This window comes from Monodon monoceros, unplaced genomic scaffold (assembly GCF_005190385.1).
Source record: "Monodon monoceros isolate NGI ecotype Baffin Bay Population unplaced genomic scaffold, NGI_Narwhal_1 Super_Scaffold_19, whole genome shotgun sequence".
NCBI lineage: Eukaryota > Metazoa > Chordata > Mammalia > Artiodactyla > Monodontidae > Monodon > Monodon monoceros.
In genome coordinates, this window is record NW_021703775.1 from 53,476,200 (window position 1) to 53,492,281 (window position 16,082).

At 52.1% G+C, this 16,082-nt stretch overlaps 2 protein-coding genes across 10 annotated transcripts in view; both read left to right on the forward strand.

The window, feature by feature from the left end:
* Window positions 1-6,868, forward strand: part of THADA (THADA armadillo repeat containing) — a 313,009-nt gene extending 306,141 nt beyond the window's left edge. For 5 of the 9 annotated variants that reach the window (XM_029232475.1, XM_029232474.1, XM_029232476.1 and 2 more), the window contains 2 exons: window positions 2,547-2,716; window positions 3,769-4,161. In XM_029232475.1, the coding sequence (XP_029088308.1) occupies window positions 2,547-2,716; window positions 3,769-4,161 (563 nt within the window). Of the gene's footprint in view, window positions 1-332; window positions 1,797-2,546; window positions 2,717-3,768 lie in introns of those variants that run through there. The other 4 variants (XR_003794967.1, XR_003794966.1, XM_029232473.1 and 1 more) reach the window with 3 other exon arrangements.
* Window positions 6,869-8,310: 1,442 nt separating this feature from the next.
* ZFP36L2 (ZFP36 ring finger protein like 2) lies at window positions 8,311-12,587 on the forward strand. Its single transcript, XM_029232129.1, has 2 exons — window positions 8,311-8,653; window positions 9,189-12,587. The coding sequence occupies exons 1-2, from the start codon at window positions 8,603-8,605 to the stop codon at window positions 10,626-10,628; spliced, it is 1,491 nt and encodes a 496-aa protein (XP_029087962.1). The 5' UTR covers window positions 8,311-8,602; the 3' UTR covers window positions 10,629-12,587.
* Window positions 12,588-16,082: the final 3,495 nt, after the last annotated feature.

Consider the following 16,082-nt stretch of genomic DNA (forward strand, 5'->3'; position numbering starts at 1 on the left):
GTATCTCTTCCCCATACAGACTCTAAACCAGTTGAGAACTACACAGGGGAGTCAGTAGAGATAAAAGTAGAGATTGTATTATAGGTGAAGGCTGGACCAACACATGGCTCACACCGACAGCTAAAATGTACCTTCATGCCTCCCCCCAACTTTTTCTGTTTCCCAGTTTGAAGCCTGATTCTAGGCTGCAGAGCCTAAGGGGCAGGTGTCCTGAGGGATTGATTTGAGGCTCTGAGGATAGTAACGTTGATCCTTTGGCTGCTTCCGTGAGTCACGGGCTCTGTGTAGTGCTGGCCCTGCTGGAGGTTCACCAACTCTGTTTATCTCACCAGGAAGACCTACATCTCTGGAATGTTGGTGCTAATCCTCCAAATCTGCGCTCTGCATGCACCATGAAACTTGTTGTCAATTCCGGTTTCTTTATAGCCACTTAAAGCTCTCTGACTGTACGCAAGTGAGTTAACGTATCTGTGCCTGGATTCCTCATCTGTGAAGTAGGGATGGTAATACCCAACCCAAAGGATGCTGAAGGACTGGAGAGGAAGGACTTGCTTAGGGAATGGCACCTAATAGGTCCACTAAGCCTGGTTCAACGCCCTGGGGAACTCAGCTTTCCATTCCAGACTCTGAGGCTTCTCCCTGTGTGCTGAGCAAGTCTCTTTGGGGGCCAAATGGTCACGGACAGGTCTGTGGGCTGGAGTGGAGATGTGGATTTGAGAAAGATGAGGTCTCAGTAGAAGTGTGTCATTGAAAGACAAGCATTGGTGTATGGATGCGTCCATAGAGATTTATTGTCTGCCGTGGGATTTCAGTCCTACGTTTCAGGCCTCCTCCGGGTTGGGGGTGGGAGACGCGGGGTTGTTAGCAGAAATGTCAACACCCTGAGCCTCCCTTCAAACCCATATTTAGGACTGTCTAAGGCAAAATGGTGAAGTAAGCAATGGTTTCCCCAAGGCACCCACTTCCTCTTTCTGCACCCCATTCGACTCTTTTAGCGCCCTTCCTCCAGCCAGCTAAGAAAATGAGTCTCTGAAAAACGATTTCACGCTAACAGAGGGCCGCAGAATGTGAGCTAATCCCAGCCCCCACCTGTCACTGTGCGGCCTGTGAACTACCAACGGCTTTTACATTTTTAAATGGTTGGAAAAAATCAAAAGAAGAATATTATTTTGTAAAACAAAAATTACATGAAAGTCAAATTTTATTGTAACATAAATAAAGTTTTATTGGAACCTAGCCACAACCATTTGTTTACATATTGTCTATGGCTGCTTTCAGTCAGAGACCGTAAGACTCCCAAAGTCTAAAATATTTACCTTCTGGCCCTTTAAGAAAAAGTTTGCTGATGCCCTGCTCTAAGATGTTAGAGAGTTAATGTGTTATGTGCTCAGTGGGATTTGGTTCAGAGGAAGGGACAGAGCAATGGAGTTCAGGCGTTGTCGGCAGGCCTGCAGAGGAGACGCTGGGTGGGAAGCTTTTGTGATATCCTTCCAGTTAGAAGGGCTGAGGGGAGATAGATGTCTAGTCTTGTAGGTGGGGCTGTGCTTCTGTCCACACTGGGATGGGGGGCATGGAAATGGTGGGATTCAGGCCTATGACTCATTCTAGCTGCACGGACAGCAGGATTCAGGAATGGATTAATAACTCTTAGTGAGCGTATCCCACTATTCCACCAGCTTCCCTGCCAGGCTAGTAGCAGTGATTTTCCTTTTTTTTTTTGGCTGTGTTGGGTCTTCGTTGCTGTGCACAGGCTTTCTCTAGTTGTGGCGAGCGGTGGCTACTCTTCGTTGCGGTGCACAGGCTTCTCATTGCGGTGGCTTCTCTTCTTGCGGAGCACGGACTCTAGGTGGGAGGGCTTCAGTAGCTGCAGCACGCGGGCTCGAAAGTTGTGGCACGCAGGCCCTAGAGTGCACGGGCTCCAGTAGTTGTGGTGCGTGGGCACAGTAGTTGCAGCGTGCGGGCTCTAGGGCGTGCAGGCATCAGTAGTTGTGGCGCACAGGCTCAGTAGTTGTGGCTCCCGGGCTCTAGAGCACAGGCTCAGTAGTTGCGGTGCACAAGCTTAGTTGCTCCATGGCATGTGGGACCTTTCCGGACCAGGGATCAAGCCCGTATCCCATGTATTGGTAAGGCAGATTCTTTTGGGGTTTTTTTTAGTTAATTAATTAATTTTCATTTATTTATTTATTTATTTATTTATTTATTAATGGCTGTGGTGGCTTCTCTTTGTTGCTCAGCACGGGCTCTAGGTTCATGGGCTTCAGCAGTTGTAGCACGCAGGCTCAGTAGTTGTGGCTCGCAGGCTCTAGAGCACAGGCTCAGTAGTTGTCACGCACGGGCTTAGTTGCTCCGTGGCATGTAGGATCTTTCTGGACCAGGGCTCGAACCCGTGCCCGCTGCATTGGCAGGCAGATCCTTAACCACTGTGCCACCAGGGAAGTCCCTGGCAGTGATTTTACCTGAAGCCTTTAACGTTCCTGGAGTCCTGCACAGCCTCCCCAGTTGGCCCTGAGCAGCACATTCATGGTTCACCTCTCTCATTTCCACAGAATTTGCCTTCTGCCGGGTGGATGCCTCCATCGCACTGGATCTGGCCCTGGCTGTGCTGTGTGACCTGCTCCAGCAGTGGGACCAGCTGGCCCCTGGACTCCCAGTCCTGCTAGGATGGCTGTTGGGGGAGGGCGATGACCTCACGGCCTGTGTGGAGAGCGTGCATCAGGTAATCCTGGGGTGTCCGGGCAGTGGAGGCGGGTGGGAGTGATCCTACACCCACCGGGTGCAGCACTTCCAGGCTTACATGGGCCTGATGTGCCTGCTGAAAGCATGCTTCTGGGTGCTCAGATTACAGAGCGGCAAGCAATTAGGGAGTCTCCAAATGGCCCCAGCAGCCCGCGGGTGCTGCTGGGGCAGCTCTCGTGCTGGCCTGTGGAGTTCCAACGGTAAGCCCCTTTTAAGAGGCCCCTTGGAAGTTGAGAGTTTAACTATGGAGGATGCTTATTCGTCAACATTGGAGTGACCAGGGGCTCCCCATGGTTAGGTTTGAAGGTGAAACATTTCCAGAGCATCAGGGTCCTTCCAGGGTCTCTGCTGCTTGAAGAAAACTATGAGCCCCTCCAGGTGGGGGTCAGTCAACAGATAGGGAAACTGAGGACCCAGATAAGCAGTAAAAGTGTCTTGAGAACTGAAATTCCTCTCTGCCATTGTCTGACTCAGCTGGCCTTCTTGGCATCCCTGGCAGGCCAAGAGTTCAAAAAGCAGCCTGTTTATGGGAAATTAGGAGACAAGATAAAGTGTCTGTGATAAAATGACCTTGAAAATCCCCAGCATTATAGAAATTTGGTTTCATACTGAGAGACTGGTGTCTCATGTTTGTCAATTCTTTGCTCTTTGCTGCTCAGATCTCCCTTCCTCCCTCCTCTCTGATTTCTAGATGCACCTTCAGGTCTAGGGCCCCCTCCTGTGTTGAGGTCCCCTTTTCAGCACCAAGCCCCCAAAATATCTTGGCTGAGAACCACAAACACATCTTTATCAAAGGTCATGTTAAGTCTGGGGGAAAAAAATTTCTCTCCAGTGGAGAAATACGAGTGAAGATAGAAGGTGACCTTCAAGGGTGCAAGTGCTGTGCGTACAGGGGTGTTGACAGGCGAGAGTGAGCCCTCTGTCAGGTGGGGAGGGGACACACTGCTTCTGCATCTGCCAGGACTCTGCTCTGGACTGGGGCCAGTCAGCATCCCCTGTAAGGTTGACTTTTGGCTTTTTCATCGGACTTAGGTGGAAGACTACCTGTTTGAAAAAACAGAAGTCAACTTTTGGGCTGAGACCCTGATCTTCATGAAATACCTCTACAAGCACCTCTTCCGCCTCCTCTCCAAGTCCAGCTGGCGTCCCCTCAGCCCCGAGAGGCTCTGTCATCTTCAGAGGACAGCGTCAGAGCAATGCCACCTCCTTTCCCAGCTCTTCAGAGAGCTGCCACCAACTGCTGAGTTTTTGAAGACGGTGGAGTTCACAAGACTGCGCATTCGGGAGGAAAGGGCTTTGGCTTGCCTGAGGTTACTGGCGTTTCTGGAAGGAAAGGAAGGGGAAGACACCCCAGTTCTCAGGGCTTTGGACTCTCCTGCAGCAGTGAATCAGTTAACTCTTCCAAGAACAGAAACGGCTTGTTGAAGAAAGAAGACTTGTGGGGTTGGGGGTAGGGTGGATTGTTCCCCCAGTCAACCTGCAGGAAAATGTTGAACAGAAACTTAAGCGTCTTCTCCCCTTCACAACTCCCCCACTTCTGTGAGTCTAGTCTTCTGTCCTACAGAGGACTTTTTCTTCAGTTCAGTCATTCAAGGCAGCCTCGTTTATTGCAGCTACTGTAGGACGTGAGGCTACCACGTTGAATATTGACTCTGTTCCCAGGTGCAGGCCACCTGCAGGCCTGAATTAGCCTTTTTCATCCCCCAGGACCTCCAGTGTCCAACCAGAGCCGGCATACATTTTTCTCTGAATTGACTACACAGAGTTGGGTTTTAACACATGATTTTCCCTCCCTTTTCTGGCTAGTTGTGGGAGCTGGATTAGTTGGCAAACAGCCCACTTGGTCAGAATTCCAAATTTTATTCGATTTTAGCAAAGGCAGAAATATGTTCCAAATGTTGAATCCTGGGAGAATTAAGGATCGACTTCATACAGATAATTTTGTTTTTACTGTCTGCATGTTTAAGCCTTCAGTGACCTACACATGCCATCCTAATTATTAAAAGAGCCATTAAGAGCTCCTACCCCCCTCTCCCCACCATAAAAAGTATCTGTGCTATTGTTAGGAAAACAGATTCACCACCCAGTGAAATCGTAGACTCTTGGCTGTTAGAAGGAACCTGGGGAAAGGAGAGTCAGAATAAATGACTTATTTGATGCCTACACTGTTTACTGTCATTTTCTTGGTGGCAGTAACAAGAAGATTCTTATTTAAGATGCCAGAAAACTTCTATCCATTTCAGTGATTTAACCTGGAAACCTTAAGGGTTTTCTGCTTTTCTAAGTCCAGCCCTCCCCTCTTTCTCAGACACCCAGCAGGTGTCGCTCTTGCATACGTTTTGCTGCTAGTTTTGTTTTCCACTGGTTTACCAGTTTTAATTTATAATTTCAGAGTTAAGTGTTACCCAAAGACAGTTATCTTGAAATTCATAGCTTGGATGGGTCATAGCCTCATCCACATTCATTTTTCATCCTAGTTATCTGAAAGAACCATTTCAGTAATCCTATGTACACTTGGCCCAGCTTCTTAGGGTCTGTAAATACATTTAAATACTTCTCAGGTGAGCAATCAGAATTATTTTATTGATGTTTGAGGGTCTGGAGGGGCAGTTTAGACGGGAGAGGGTTTGATATGATCATTTCCTACTACAGAAAGACTTATATTTCAAATATAATTTGTTTCTCTTTGAAAGAAAACCACCTAACACTAAAAAATAGAGCCTACTAGAAGAATAGAGAAAGGTCTGTGTAGGAAGAAGCAAGGAAAGAAGTTAACTTAGTGTCCAAAGTTTTGCCCTAAAGAGACAGGAAATTCCCTGGTGGTTTTGCACTACTCAGCTCGAAATGTGTTTTCTGTGATCCTGAATTAATAACCTGGTTAGGCATCTGTGTAGCCCACACTTGATGGAAAGTTGCCAACTGAACATTTCTTTTTGTTCTGAGAAGACGTGGCTGGTGAGAAGTCAGGGAATTGGCACAATGTGGTGATAACCATGGTAGAGTAATTATGAAACCGGCTCCAGCAAAGCCCAGCTCACTGGAAAAGGCCAGCATTCCTTTTTTCTCCATTTAAAATGAAATAAAAGCAGTTACATAATAATAAAAATATTTTCTACCAGCAGGTACTCTGTACCAAAGCATGTACCATAGCATGTTTACATGTTAGCTCCAAAGTCCTTCTACCAAGCCTGCAAAGTGGGTGTTCTCATAGCTGTTGAGAATTACCCCAGATTTTGATCTTGGCTGGTTGTAGCCAGCCTGAGAGCACAGGAGAGACAGATGTTTCCACTGGTTTTTGTATCTGAAATCTTGTCACTGACCTCCAATAGCACTGGTGAGGGAAATTGCTGTTTCACACTTTCCTGATGCATTCCCATGGGAAACTCAGAATACCCCACTGTCAGGGCCATCCTCAGACTCTTGTGCTGTGGTTCATTTCAACAAAGAACAAAACAGCATCAGGGTTCTTGGGTATTCTAGGCTGTAAGTGTCAGCCATGGTTGCCCAGCCTTGTCTAGGGGCCAGTATAGGCCGGGTGGCAAAAGTGAAGCAGTCACTTCTTCTGTCACTGCCCTTGGCTCCAAACTCGAGGGTCCAAGATTTGGTGACCCCTCAGCTCTGCATTCACGATTCTGTAGACCTCCACCCATCTGGCCATACTCCAGAGGCCTGGCTTTCTCCATTTTTATGCTTTGTCAACTTGTTTTAATAAATAAGATGGAGTATACTTATCTTTTAAAACCCTTAACAGATAACTCATTTGCACCTTGACAAAGGTGAGAGATGAGTAAAGCAGGAATTATCTTAGTTTTACAAAGAAACCCAGGTGCCAAAGTGATTTTGTGATTTGCCTGAAATCACATGGCTTATAAGGGACAGGGCCTGAACTCCAGCCCTATGTTTCTGATCCTGAAGTCCTTGCAGCCCTATGCTGACTCTAGCTCTCTGGGTGGGTGAGGAGTGCAGCAATGGGCTCTGCGTGCAAGCTGAACTCTAAAGAGCAGGTTTCCTGAGTGACAGGCCCGGCTCATTCCCTCCCAGGGTAACTGAGAGAGGGAATGAGCGCCGCCGAATGGAAGTAAGCACAAGGAAACAGCCAGAAACAAGATCAACTGGGCAAGGGGGCGTGGGTCTCGGGAGCTTCTTTCCCTGGCGGGTACTGGACCTTCCAACTTAGGCCCAATTACAGCCTAGGCTGCCAGGTGTGCGAAATCATGGGCCCCGCTCCAGCTTTTTTGGCAGCATATCCGTAGACGCGGAGTGAGAAGTGTCCTGGACCGGACTCCAGATCTGCCCCAGTGGGGCTGACAGTGGCCTTAGCTGCACTGGGCGCTAGGGGCGGGTGTCTGCCCCGTACCCGGAGGGCGCCGTTGGCAAAGAGCATTTCCCAACGCGGGCTTTTGGGGTGTGGGGCTGGCAAGAGAAGGAAACGGGGGCGAGCCCACCAGGCGCATCCTCGGTGCCTAGCCCAGGCTGGCTGCGGGTCGGCCTCAGCCGGAGCCCGCAGCCCACAACGAGTTAAGGCGGGGCGCGGCGCCCTCAACGGCCCGGGAGTTAAGGGGCTAGGAGGGCGCGCCAGGCCAAGGCTGCGGCGGGCGGGCAGGAGCCTCGGCTGGCAGCTGTACCACAACCCCCAGGAGGGCAGGGGAAAGCCGGACAGACCAGCAGACGGACGAGGCCTTGGGAAGTGCCTCCATGCCTGCGCGGCTCTCCTGGCCTTTCCTCCCGTCCTCCCAGCCGGCTCCCCCGCCCGGGACGCCCCGCGCCACTCCGCGCCTTTGGCCCTGGCTCAAGGTCTTGTGATGTGATTAGCAAAGCCAGCGCCTTGTCCTCAGACACTCAGCCCTGCCCGGCAGGGCTCGGCGCTCAAGCCCTGTTTACTGCAGGCTGGGCGGGAAGAGGGGCGGAGGAACCGGCCCAGGCTCCTCCGGGCGAGACTGCCTGCCCTGGCAGCCGCCCGCGTGGCCGCTCCGGCCCCCACCCCCACCACGTCTCCACGTGCAGTCGGGATGGAGCCACTACCGGTCAGACTCGGGCCCAGAGTCCCCGCCCCCCGGCCGGAGCTTCCTTAGCAAAAACAGCCGGGCCGCGCGGACGGTTGCAATATTCTTGCATTTTGCAATTCCCGCGCCCAGTATAAAACCGAGGGTGGGAGATAAAAGCTCCGCAATTTCGCCTAGCAGGACCGGGCGGGGAAAGACACGTCCAGGGCTGCAGAAACCCGGCCACGTTAAATGTGCTGGGGATTTCCAACAGTACAGCCCCAAAGGAGTGGAGCCGTACCTTCCCGCCGCCACCCAGCAGCACCCATCTGGGCCGAGCCCTCCACGCCGCCCCGGGCGCCCCACCGGCCAGCCCCGCCCCGAGGCCTCTCCGCCCCCTCCCCCAGAGGAAAAAATTGGCGGCGGCCAATGGGAGGCCAGGAAGGCGCCTGACGTCCGCAAGCCGGCGGGCGGCGTTGCCTGGAGACCCCGGCGGGGTCAGCCTTCTGTCCCCTCCCCGCGGCAGGCCCGCCCCGCCGCTGCCGCGCTCCGGGGCTCTATATAAGGCGCGCGCTCTCAGGCGGCTGAGTTCCAACAGTCCGCGAGCTGCAGTCGGCTCCGCGCGGGGGGGGCGGGCCGGGCACCCCGGGGCGCGGAGGAGCGCTCTAGCTTCACTCTCCTCTCCCCCCACTCTGCACTCCCGGGCACCCTCAAACCAGTTCAAGCTGCTGCCCGCGCTCCCTCTTTTCTGGCCCCCCGCAAACTTTCGGTCCCTCCCCCGCCCCTCGCCCGTTATTCGTCGTGGCTCAAGCCCGGCCGCGCCGCCCCGAGGGCTCCTCCGGACCTCCCAGCCTGCAGCTCCGACCATTACAGGATCCAGAAACATGTCGACCACACTTCTGTCCGCCTTCTACGATATCGACTTCTTGTGCAAGGTACGCGGAGGAGCAGGGAGGGAAGAGGACGGGCAAGGAGGAAGCCCTTGGAGTTTTCAGGCTTGGCCTTCTGTCCTCGGCTTTGGGGGTCCTCTTCCCTCCTTGACTTTTTGGGTTTGGGAAAAATGCCGGAGTTTGCAATGTGTGCTCGAACCTTGTGGACGGGGAGAAGCAGCGGGGAGGAAGGGCAGGAGGGAGTCGCTGTAGCTGTTTAGTTTCTCCGCAGCCGACCACAGCCACGCTTGCCCGGGGCTTCCCGGACGGGGTTTGCGCCGCCCACGCCGGCGGCCCACGACTGAGGATCACATGTCGCAACCCAGCGCGGCCTAGGGTGGGGAGTCCGGCTCCTCCCAACGCAAACTTGATTTTTGTGCGCGTGTAAGGGTGGAGGTTGGGGGCCGAGTCGAGATCCGAAAAAAAAAAGAAAAAGAATTGGAGGGCTGGAAGTGGTTCTTCTGCAGCTCACCCCAACGCATCCCTCTCCTCTTCCTTTTCCCACTTTTCATCCCTTCCCCGCTACCCTCCTTTTTGGCAGACGGAGAAGTCCCTGGCCAACCTCAATCTGAACAACATGCTGGACAAGAAGGCGGTGGGGACACCCGTGGCCGCCGCCCCCAGCTCGGGCTTCACGCCGGGCTTCCTCCGTCGGCACTCAGCCAGCAACCTGCACGCGCTCGCCCACCCTGCGCCTAGCCCCGGCAGCTGCTCGCCCAAGTTCCCGGGCGCAGCTAACGGCAGCAGCTGCGGCAGCGCGGCGGCGGGCGGGCCGGCCTCCTACGGCACCCTCAAGGAGCCGTCGGGGGGCGGCGGCACGGCCCTGCTGAACAAGGAGAACAAATTCCGGGACCGCTCGTTCAGCGACAACGGCGAGCGCAGCCAGCACCTCCTCCACCTGCAGCAGCAGCAGAAGGGGGGAGGCGGCTCCCAGATCAACTCAACGCGCTACAAAACTGAGCTGTGCCGGCCTTTCGAGGAGAGCGGCACGTGCAAGTACGGCGAAAAGTGCCAGTTCGCGCATGGCTTCCACGAGCTGCGCAGCCTGACGCGGCACCCCAAGTACAAGACGGAGCTGTGCCGCACCTTCCACACCATCGGCTTCTGCCCCTATGGGCCGCGCTGCCACTTCATCCACAACGCTGATGAGCGGCGGCCCGCGCCGTCGGGGGGTGCCTCTGGGGACCTGCGCACCTTCAGCGCCCGCGACGCGCTGCACCTGGGCTTCCCGCGGGAGCCGCGGCCCAAGCTGCACCACAGCCTCAGCTTCTCGGGCTTCCCGTCGGGCCACCACCAGCCCCCGGGGGGCCTGGAGTCGCCCCTGCTGCTCGACAGCCCCACGTCGCGCACGCCGCCGCCACCCTCCTGCTCCTCGGCTTCGTCTTGCTCCTCGTCCGCTTCGTCTTGCTCCTCGGCCTCGGCTGCCTCCACGCCCTCGGGCGCCCCGACGTGCTGTGCCTCTGCGGCGGCAGCGGCCGCGGCCGCGCTGCTGTACGGCACCGGGGGCGCCGAGGACCTGCTCGCGCCGGGCGCGCCCTGCGCCACCTGCTCTTCGGCCTCGTGCGCCAACAACGCCTTCGCTTTCGGCCCGGAGCTGAGCAGCCTCATCACACCTCTCGCCATCCAGACCCACAACTTCGCCGCCGTGGCCGCCGCCGCCTACTATCGCAGCCAGCAGCAGCAGCAGCAGCAGCAGCAGGGCCTAGTGCCCCCCGCGCAGCCCCCGGCGCCGCCCAGCGCGCCCCTCCCTGCCAGCGCCGCCGCGCCGCCCTCGCCGCCCTTCAGCTTCCAGCTGCCACGCCGCCTGTCCGAGTCGCCCGTGTTCGACGCGCCCCCTAGTCCCCCGGACTCACTGTCTGACCGCGACAGCTACTTGAGCGGCTCCCTGAGCTCGGGCAGCCTCAGCGGCTCTGAGTCCCCCAGCCTCGACCCCGGCCGCCGCCTGCCCATCTTCAGCCGCCTCTCCATCTCCGACGACTGAGGCAAGAGGGCGCTAGTGAGGAGGAGGAAGGGAAGGTCGTTCTGGGGGTGTTGGAGGGCGCCCCTGCAGTCGCGCCCCTGCTAGGGGCAGGGAGGCTCGGGAGTGTGGGGGGCTGACCTCGGCCACAAGCAGACTGCAGGCCGCACCGAGCACTTGGACTCGAACTTGTGTGCCGGGAGGGGCCCCCACCCTCCCCTTTCGGTTTCCTCTTGTTTTGTTTTGTTTTTTATTATTATTTTTATTATTATTACGAAGTTTCATTCTTGTTGAGCGAAAAAAAGCCTACGAACTTTTTGTATTGAACAAAATATTCACAACAGAGCAGTTGTGATGCGAATAGAACAAAAACCAAACACAAACTTTTTTGGGTCTCCGATGAGTTTGGGACTTTAGGAAAAATCAACCCGGCACCAGCAGCTACCAACCACCATTCCATATCTTCACTTGCAAAGCATTAGTTACAGTCCAGATGTGGGGACTCTTATCTTGAGAGAGGTTCCTAATTGTCTCAGACCAGTGTAAACAAACAAGCCAACCAACACCTTGCTAAACCTATAAGCTTTTAGAATCCAATATTCTGCCAAGAATATGCCTTGATAGTAGACCTCAGCTCCATAGGTGTTTTTTGTTTTTTAACAAAGTTATATATGTCTGGGAAAAAAAAAACCTTGCATTCCAAAGTTTCATACTGGTTCCTGGTTTCATTGCCACCACTTAGTGGATGTTTAAGTTAGAACCGTTTTGTCTGCTCTTTCTGGAAGCCTTGGGCAGAGCTTAGTTTGTAATTGTTGGGGAATAACTGCTGAATTTTTAGCTGTTTTGAGTTGATTCGCACCACTGCACCACAACTCAATATGAAAAAACTATTTAACTTATTTATTATCTTGTGAAAAGTATACATTGAAAATTTTGTTCATACTGTATTTATCAAGTATGATGAAAAGCAATAGATATATATTCTTTTATTATGTTAAATTATGATTGCCATTATTAATCGGCAAAATGTGGAGTGTATGTTCTTTTCACAGTAATATATGCCTTTTGTAACTTCACTTGGTTATTTTATTGTAAATGAGTAAAACAAAATCTTAATTTAAGAGATTGTATGTAATATTTATTTCATTAATTTCTTTCCTTGTTTACGTAAATTTTGAAAGATTGCATGGTTTCTTTACGGAAATCTTATCTTGATGCTGTGGAAGTAGTTTGAGGAATATCTTATGAGTTTTTCTTAGAATGTATAATGGTTGTAGCCCATCCAACTTTAAAAGAAAAAAAGTGACCACATACTTTGCAATCAGGCTTACATGTGGCATGCTTTTCTCATTCCATCTTTATAAATCAGCAGAAAATGGTTTTTGTTTGCCTATTCCACCAGTTCTACTGTGACATACTCTGCATATAAAGACATGTAGCAATAATGGGGGGGGAGGGTAATCTCACAGTGCCTTTGGAAGGGCCAGAACTTGCCTTAAATCTTCCTCAACCAAATAAGTATTTTGTCTATTAGTGCTTGAGAGAATTTGAATGTAGGATGGGTTCAACTGCACAAAAGGAAAAGATTTTTACCACTTTTTTTAATATAACTATAAAGTGAAGAGGCCACCTCTTAGTGCTAAAATGGTATGTAGTACATGAATATGCCTTGTTTAATTACAGAAAATTCCAAAACTTGTACTTTTTTTTTTTTTTCCGTGTGGAAAGGCAGGAATGCTTTCCTGGACAGCGGATGAATGAGCAGTAGATGTAGTTTGTTTGTACGTAGGTACAGTTGGAGCACTATGTATGTATGTATTCTGGACTACTTTGACAGAAGTAGGTATTTGAATGTAACAAGGTTAAGTCAACTTGAGTTGTAATATATTTGGGGAATCAGTTCACTACAAATTGTGACTGTAAACATTGTACTGTAAATGTTTTGTAGTTTTCCCCCAATAAAACTTTTGGGAAAAGAAGGTATTGATGTGTAAGATAGCTTCCTTTTTTAAATGGGAGTATCTAGGTTTGTACCTTCTCACCACTGTCAGGCATTACCCAGGTCTTAGAGAGATTGGGGGCTAGGGTTTAGAGAGCTGGCAGAGCCAGAGTTCAGAAGAGCCTGTCCCCCTATATATTTTATATACAAGTTCTTTTAGCTGAAAGAAAGTAATTTGGACCGTCAAGGGCATTAGTTAGCTGTTCTCTTTGGTAATAAGATGCATCCCCGTGTTGGCTGACTGGTGGCTGGGCCTGGTTGGGAGGCCTGAGGCGTGGGGCCTGCCTGTGAGTCACCAAGCAGATCACGTGTCTGCAGTGGCAGCTGAAGGTCTGATTTTTTTTTTTCCCACTGGGACGCACAGGGAACCAAACTGCTTGGGTGAGGAGGGTCTTGCCAGCCCTTGGCTGAACTGGGGATGGGGGCTTAGGCCCAGCCTTTCCTGGGCCGGAGAACCAGGGTTTGGCCTGGACTTTGGAAATCCTGGTTGTGTGCTTGTCCACAGAGGACAGAAAGAGAAGGAAGATGAAACAGGTTAAACTTACATCAGGGTAATGTTTATGTGGACGGCTTCCTCTGGGAGTGAGCACGCACGTTACTTATGCAAAAGGCTTAGTGTCTGTGCTTGAGACAACTGTAAGCGGCCAGAAAGCAAATCCAACCCAGGTCTGGAAAAAAGGAAGGGGAAAAAAAAAAAGCATCGGTCTGTCTGCTGATTCTCACACAATTGAACAAAACCTTAGTATGGTTCTTTCCTGCAATCACTTTAGAAATTAAAAAGGTGGTTCATAGGGCTTCCCTGGTGGCGCAGTGGTTGAGAGTCCGCCTGCCGATGCAGGGGACGCGGGTTCGTGTCCCGGTCCAGGAGGATCCCCCGTGCCACAGAGCAGCTGGGTCCGTGAGCCATGGCCACTGAGCCTGCGCGTCCAGAGCCTGTGCTCCGCAACGGGAGAAGCCACAACAGTGAGAGGCCCGCGTACCGCAAAAAAAAAAAAAAAAAAATGTGGTTCATAAATCAATTCCTGTTTTTCCTTCTCTATCCCGCCCCCGCCAACATACACAGAGTTCAGACTTTTTTTTTCCAAAGTAAGTAAGAGATTTAGCAAAAGTTTTGTTTCCTCATCTACAACATATGGGCTCTATCACCCATACTTGCATCCCCTCGACCCTGTGTTTGCCTGTGTTCGCCGGGGTCTCCCGGGTCTCACAGCTGAGCCTGATGGGGAGGGCGCCGTCGGTGAAGCACGCCAGGCCCCGGGCAGCTGTTTCACGTTAACGATGATTGCGCTGGTGTTAACGGGAGCGTTTTGGTGCTGGGCGTGCGCTGCCAAAGGGGATGGGAAACAGTTTCAAAGTTCTCCCAGATGCCGGCCCCTGGCTGGGGAGGGGAGGGTGGGCGGCCTCAGCAGCGGGGGAGGGGAAGCCTGAGGCCAAGGAGGGCTCGACGAGTGAAGACCCTGCAGGCTCCTAGGCCTCTTCACCATAAAGAATGTACAATGGCTAGGAAAAGTCTAAAATGTGGTGCTATATAGGCCAAACTGCATTTCAAAGGCCTTGTTTCCACTTCATTCCAAGACATTTTTCTAAACAAGTGCCTTTGATCAACTGGAATGTTAGACTTCTTTTTGGGGTAAGCCACATTCATTTTTAAAAATTGGTTTGTCTGAAAGCCCAACTGCTAAGAGCTGATGTTTTTGTATTTTAGACCCAGTGGAGCGTGGAAAGCTGGGGGGGAATCATTCAGAAATTTTCTCTTGCTGCAGATCAATGGAGGGTATGCGGGTCATTGTCTTTCTGCAGCGGCTGGAATTAACAGCAAACAAAACGCTCTACAATTGCTTGATCACCCTTAGAAAAGTTTTCTTGTAAATTAAGGGAACTAGAAGTAAAAACTGCAAGTAAGAACAAGCCAGGATTCCTATCACGGGCTGGGGAGCGGAACTAAAACTGACTCCTGAATTATACTCAAGATAAAATTCTTTTGGAGTTAGTTGTGCAAATGAGCCCAGAATGTGATGGTGTTTAGAATGTCTTAATAGTGGCATTTCCACTAGCTATTTGAAAACCAAGGTATTTTTTAAGCAACCAATTACTGTGCACCACCTTCTAAATTATTTCAGAGAAGGGGTGCGTGCATGTAGATATTTTCCACCCCTCACTCTGTCTGAATCTACTGCTGAGTGTATGGGGTTGCGGAGGGGGTGTGGACACAAAAAAACTATTGAGAAGGCCGAAGCTCTGCACCCGCCCTTGGGAATAGATGGAGGATTGGGAGCCCTGCAGCGGCTCAGGAACCCCGATGATAGGACCAGGCCTGGAGGGCCCAATGCGGGAAAGACAAACAGGCATAGCTCTCGGCAGCAGGTCTGGCCCAGCACTGGGATGCTCAGTGGTGAAGTCTGCCTGGGAGGGTCTCAGAAACCCCCAGGCTAGATGTTTGCCCAGAGGAGGCCCACAAGAGAGCATCTGAACCTGGAAGGGAACCAACTCAAGGCATTTGCTCTCCTTCAGTTGTGCTCGTGGTGACAAGAGTGAGGGCAGATGTGACTCTGGCCACATCCTGAAAGCGGAAGTTGGGTCTCAGCACCTTCCCTAGCCTTTGAGTTAATGGGAGATGCCACGGCCCCTGGTAAGCAGCCAGGCTTACCTTCTCCCATCAGGGCCCATAACCACTCTCCATTGTTGTTTCCTCATTTAACCGTGTTTATTTTTTCTTGTTCACTCTCTGGGGGATGTGCAGACTTGCGGCCATCCAGGGCACTTCCAGTTTGTGCTGCTAGCAAGGCCAAGGAGGGAGGGAGGGAGGGAGGGAAGGAGGGAGGGTCAGGGAGGAGCCAGGGCCTGGCGGCTGGACAGGCCTGACAGGCGAGCCCTGTGGGAAGGGGGTGCCCCCGGGGAACAGGAAGCCACAGCACCTCCAGGCCCACCCCTGCCTAGGTGGGTTCTCCCAACCTCTCCTGACAGTTTTTGCTAGACCTGGAAAGTGTATGAGTGTGGGTGTGTGTCTAAGGGTGTATGTGTATGGGGGGAGGTCTGTGTGCGGGGGCGGTATCCACATGGAGGGTGGATATCTGGGTCCTTGTCTATCTGGGTGGGTGTGCACAAGTGCGTGGTATTGCTCTGTGGCGGGGGTCTGTGTGTGGGGGGGGTTTGCTGTAGGGGAATACTGGTGTGTGTGGCTGCATCTGTGGGGTGTTGATATGTGAGGGGTGTACATGTCTGTAGGGTGTGAGAGTCGGTGAGTGGGTATGGAAATCTGTGAGTGTGGGTTTGGGTGTGTGTGTGTATGAGTGTGGTTATGGGTTTTGGTGTGTCTGTTGCTGTGTATGTATGTGTGAGTGTGGGTTTGAAGGCATCTTTCAGTCTGTGTGTGTGTATAGGTGTGTGAGGGTGTGTATCTGGGTGCGGGTATGGGTTTGGGTGTGTCTGTTACTCTGTGTGTGGTTATAGGTATGTGTGTATATGGATCTGTGTGTGTG

What these genes read in the sequence shown, in the direction of transcription:
- ZFP36L2 (XM_029232129.1), top strand. Translation starts at nt 8,603, where the DNA reads ATGTCGACCACACTTCTGTCCGCCTTCTACGATATCGACTTCTTGTGC. An exon ending in ATATCGACTTCTTGTGCAAG is followed by an intron (nt 8,654 to 9,188) that starts GTACGCGGAGGA and finishes CCTTTTTGGCAG; the next exon opens with ACGGAGAAGTCCCTGGCCAA.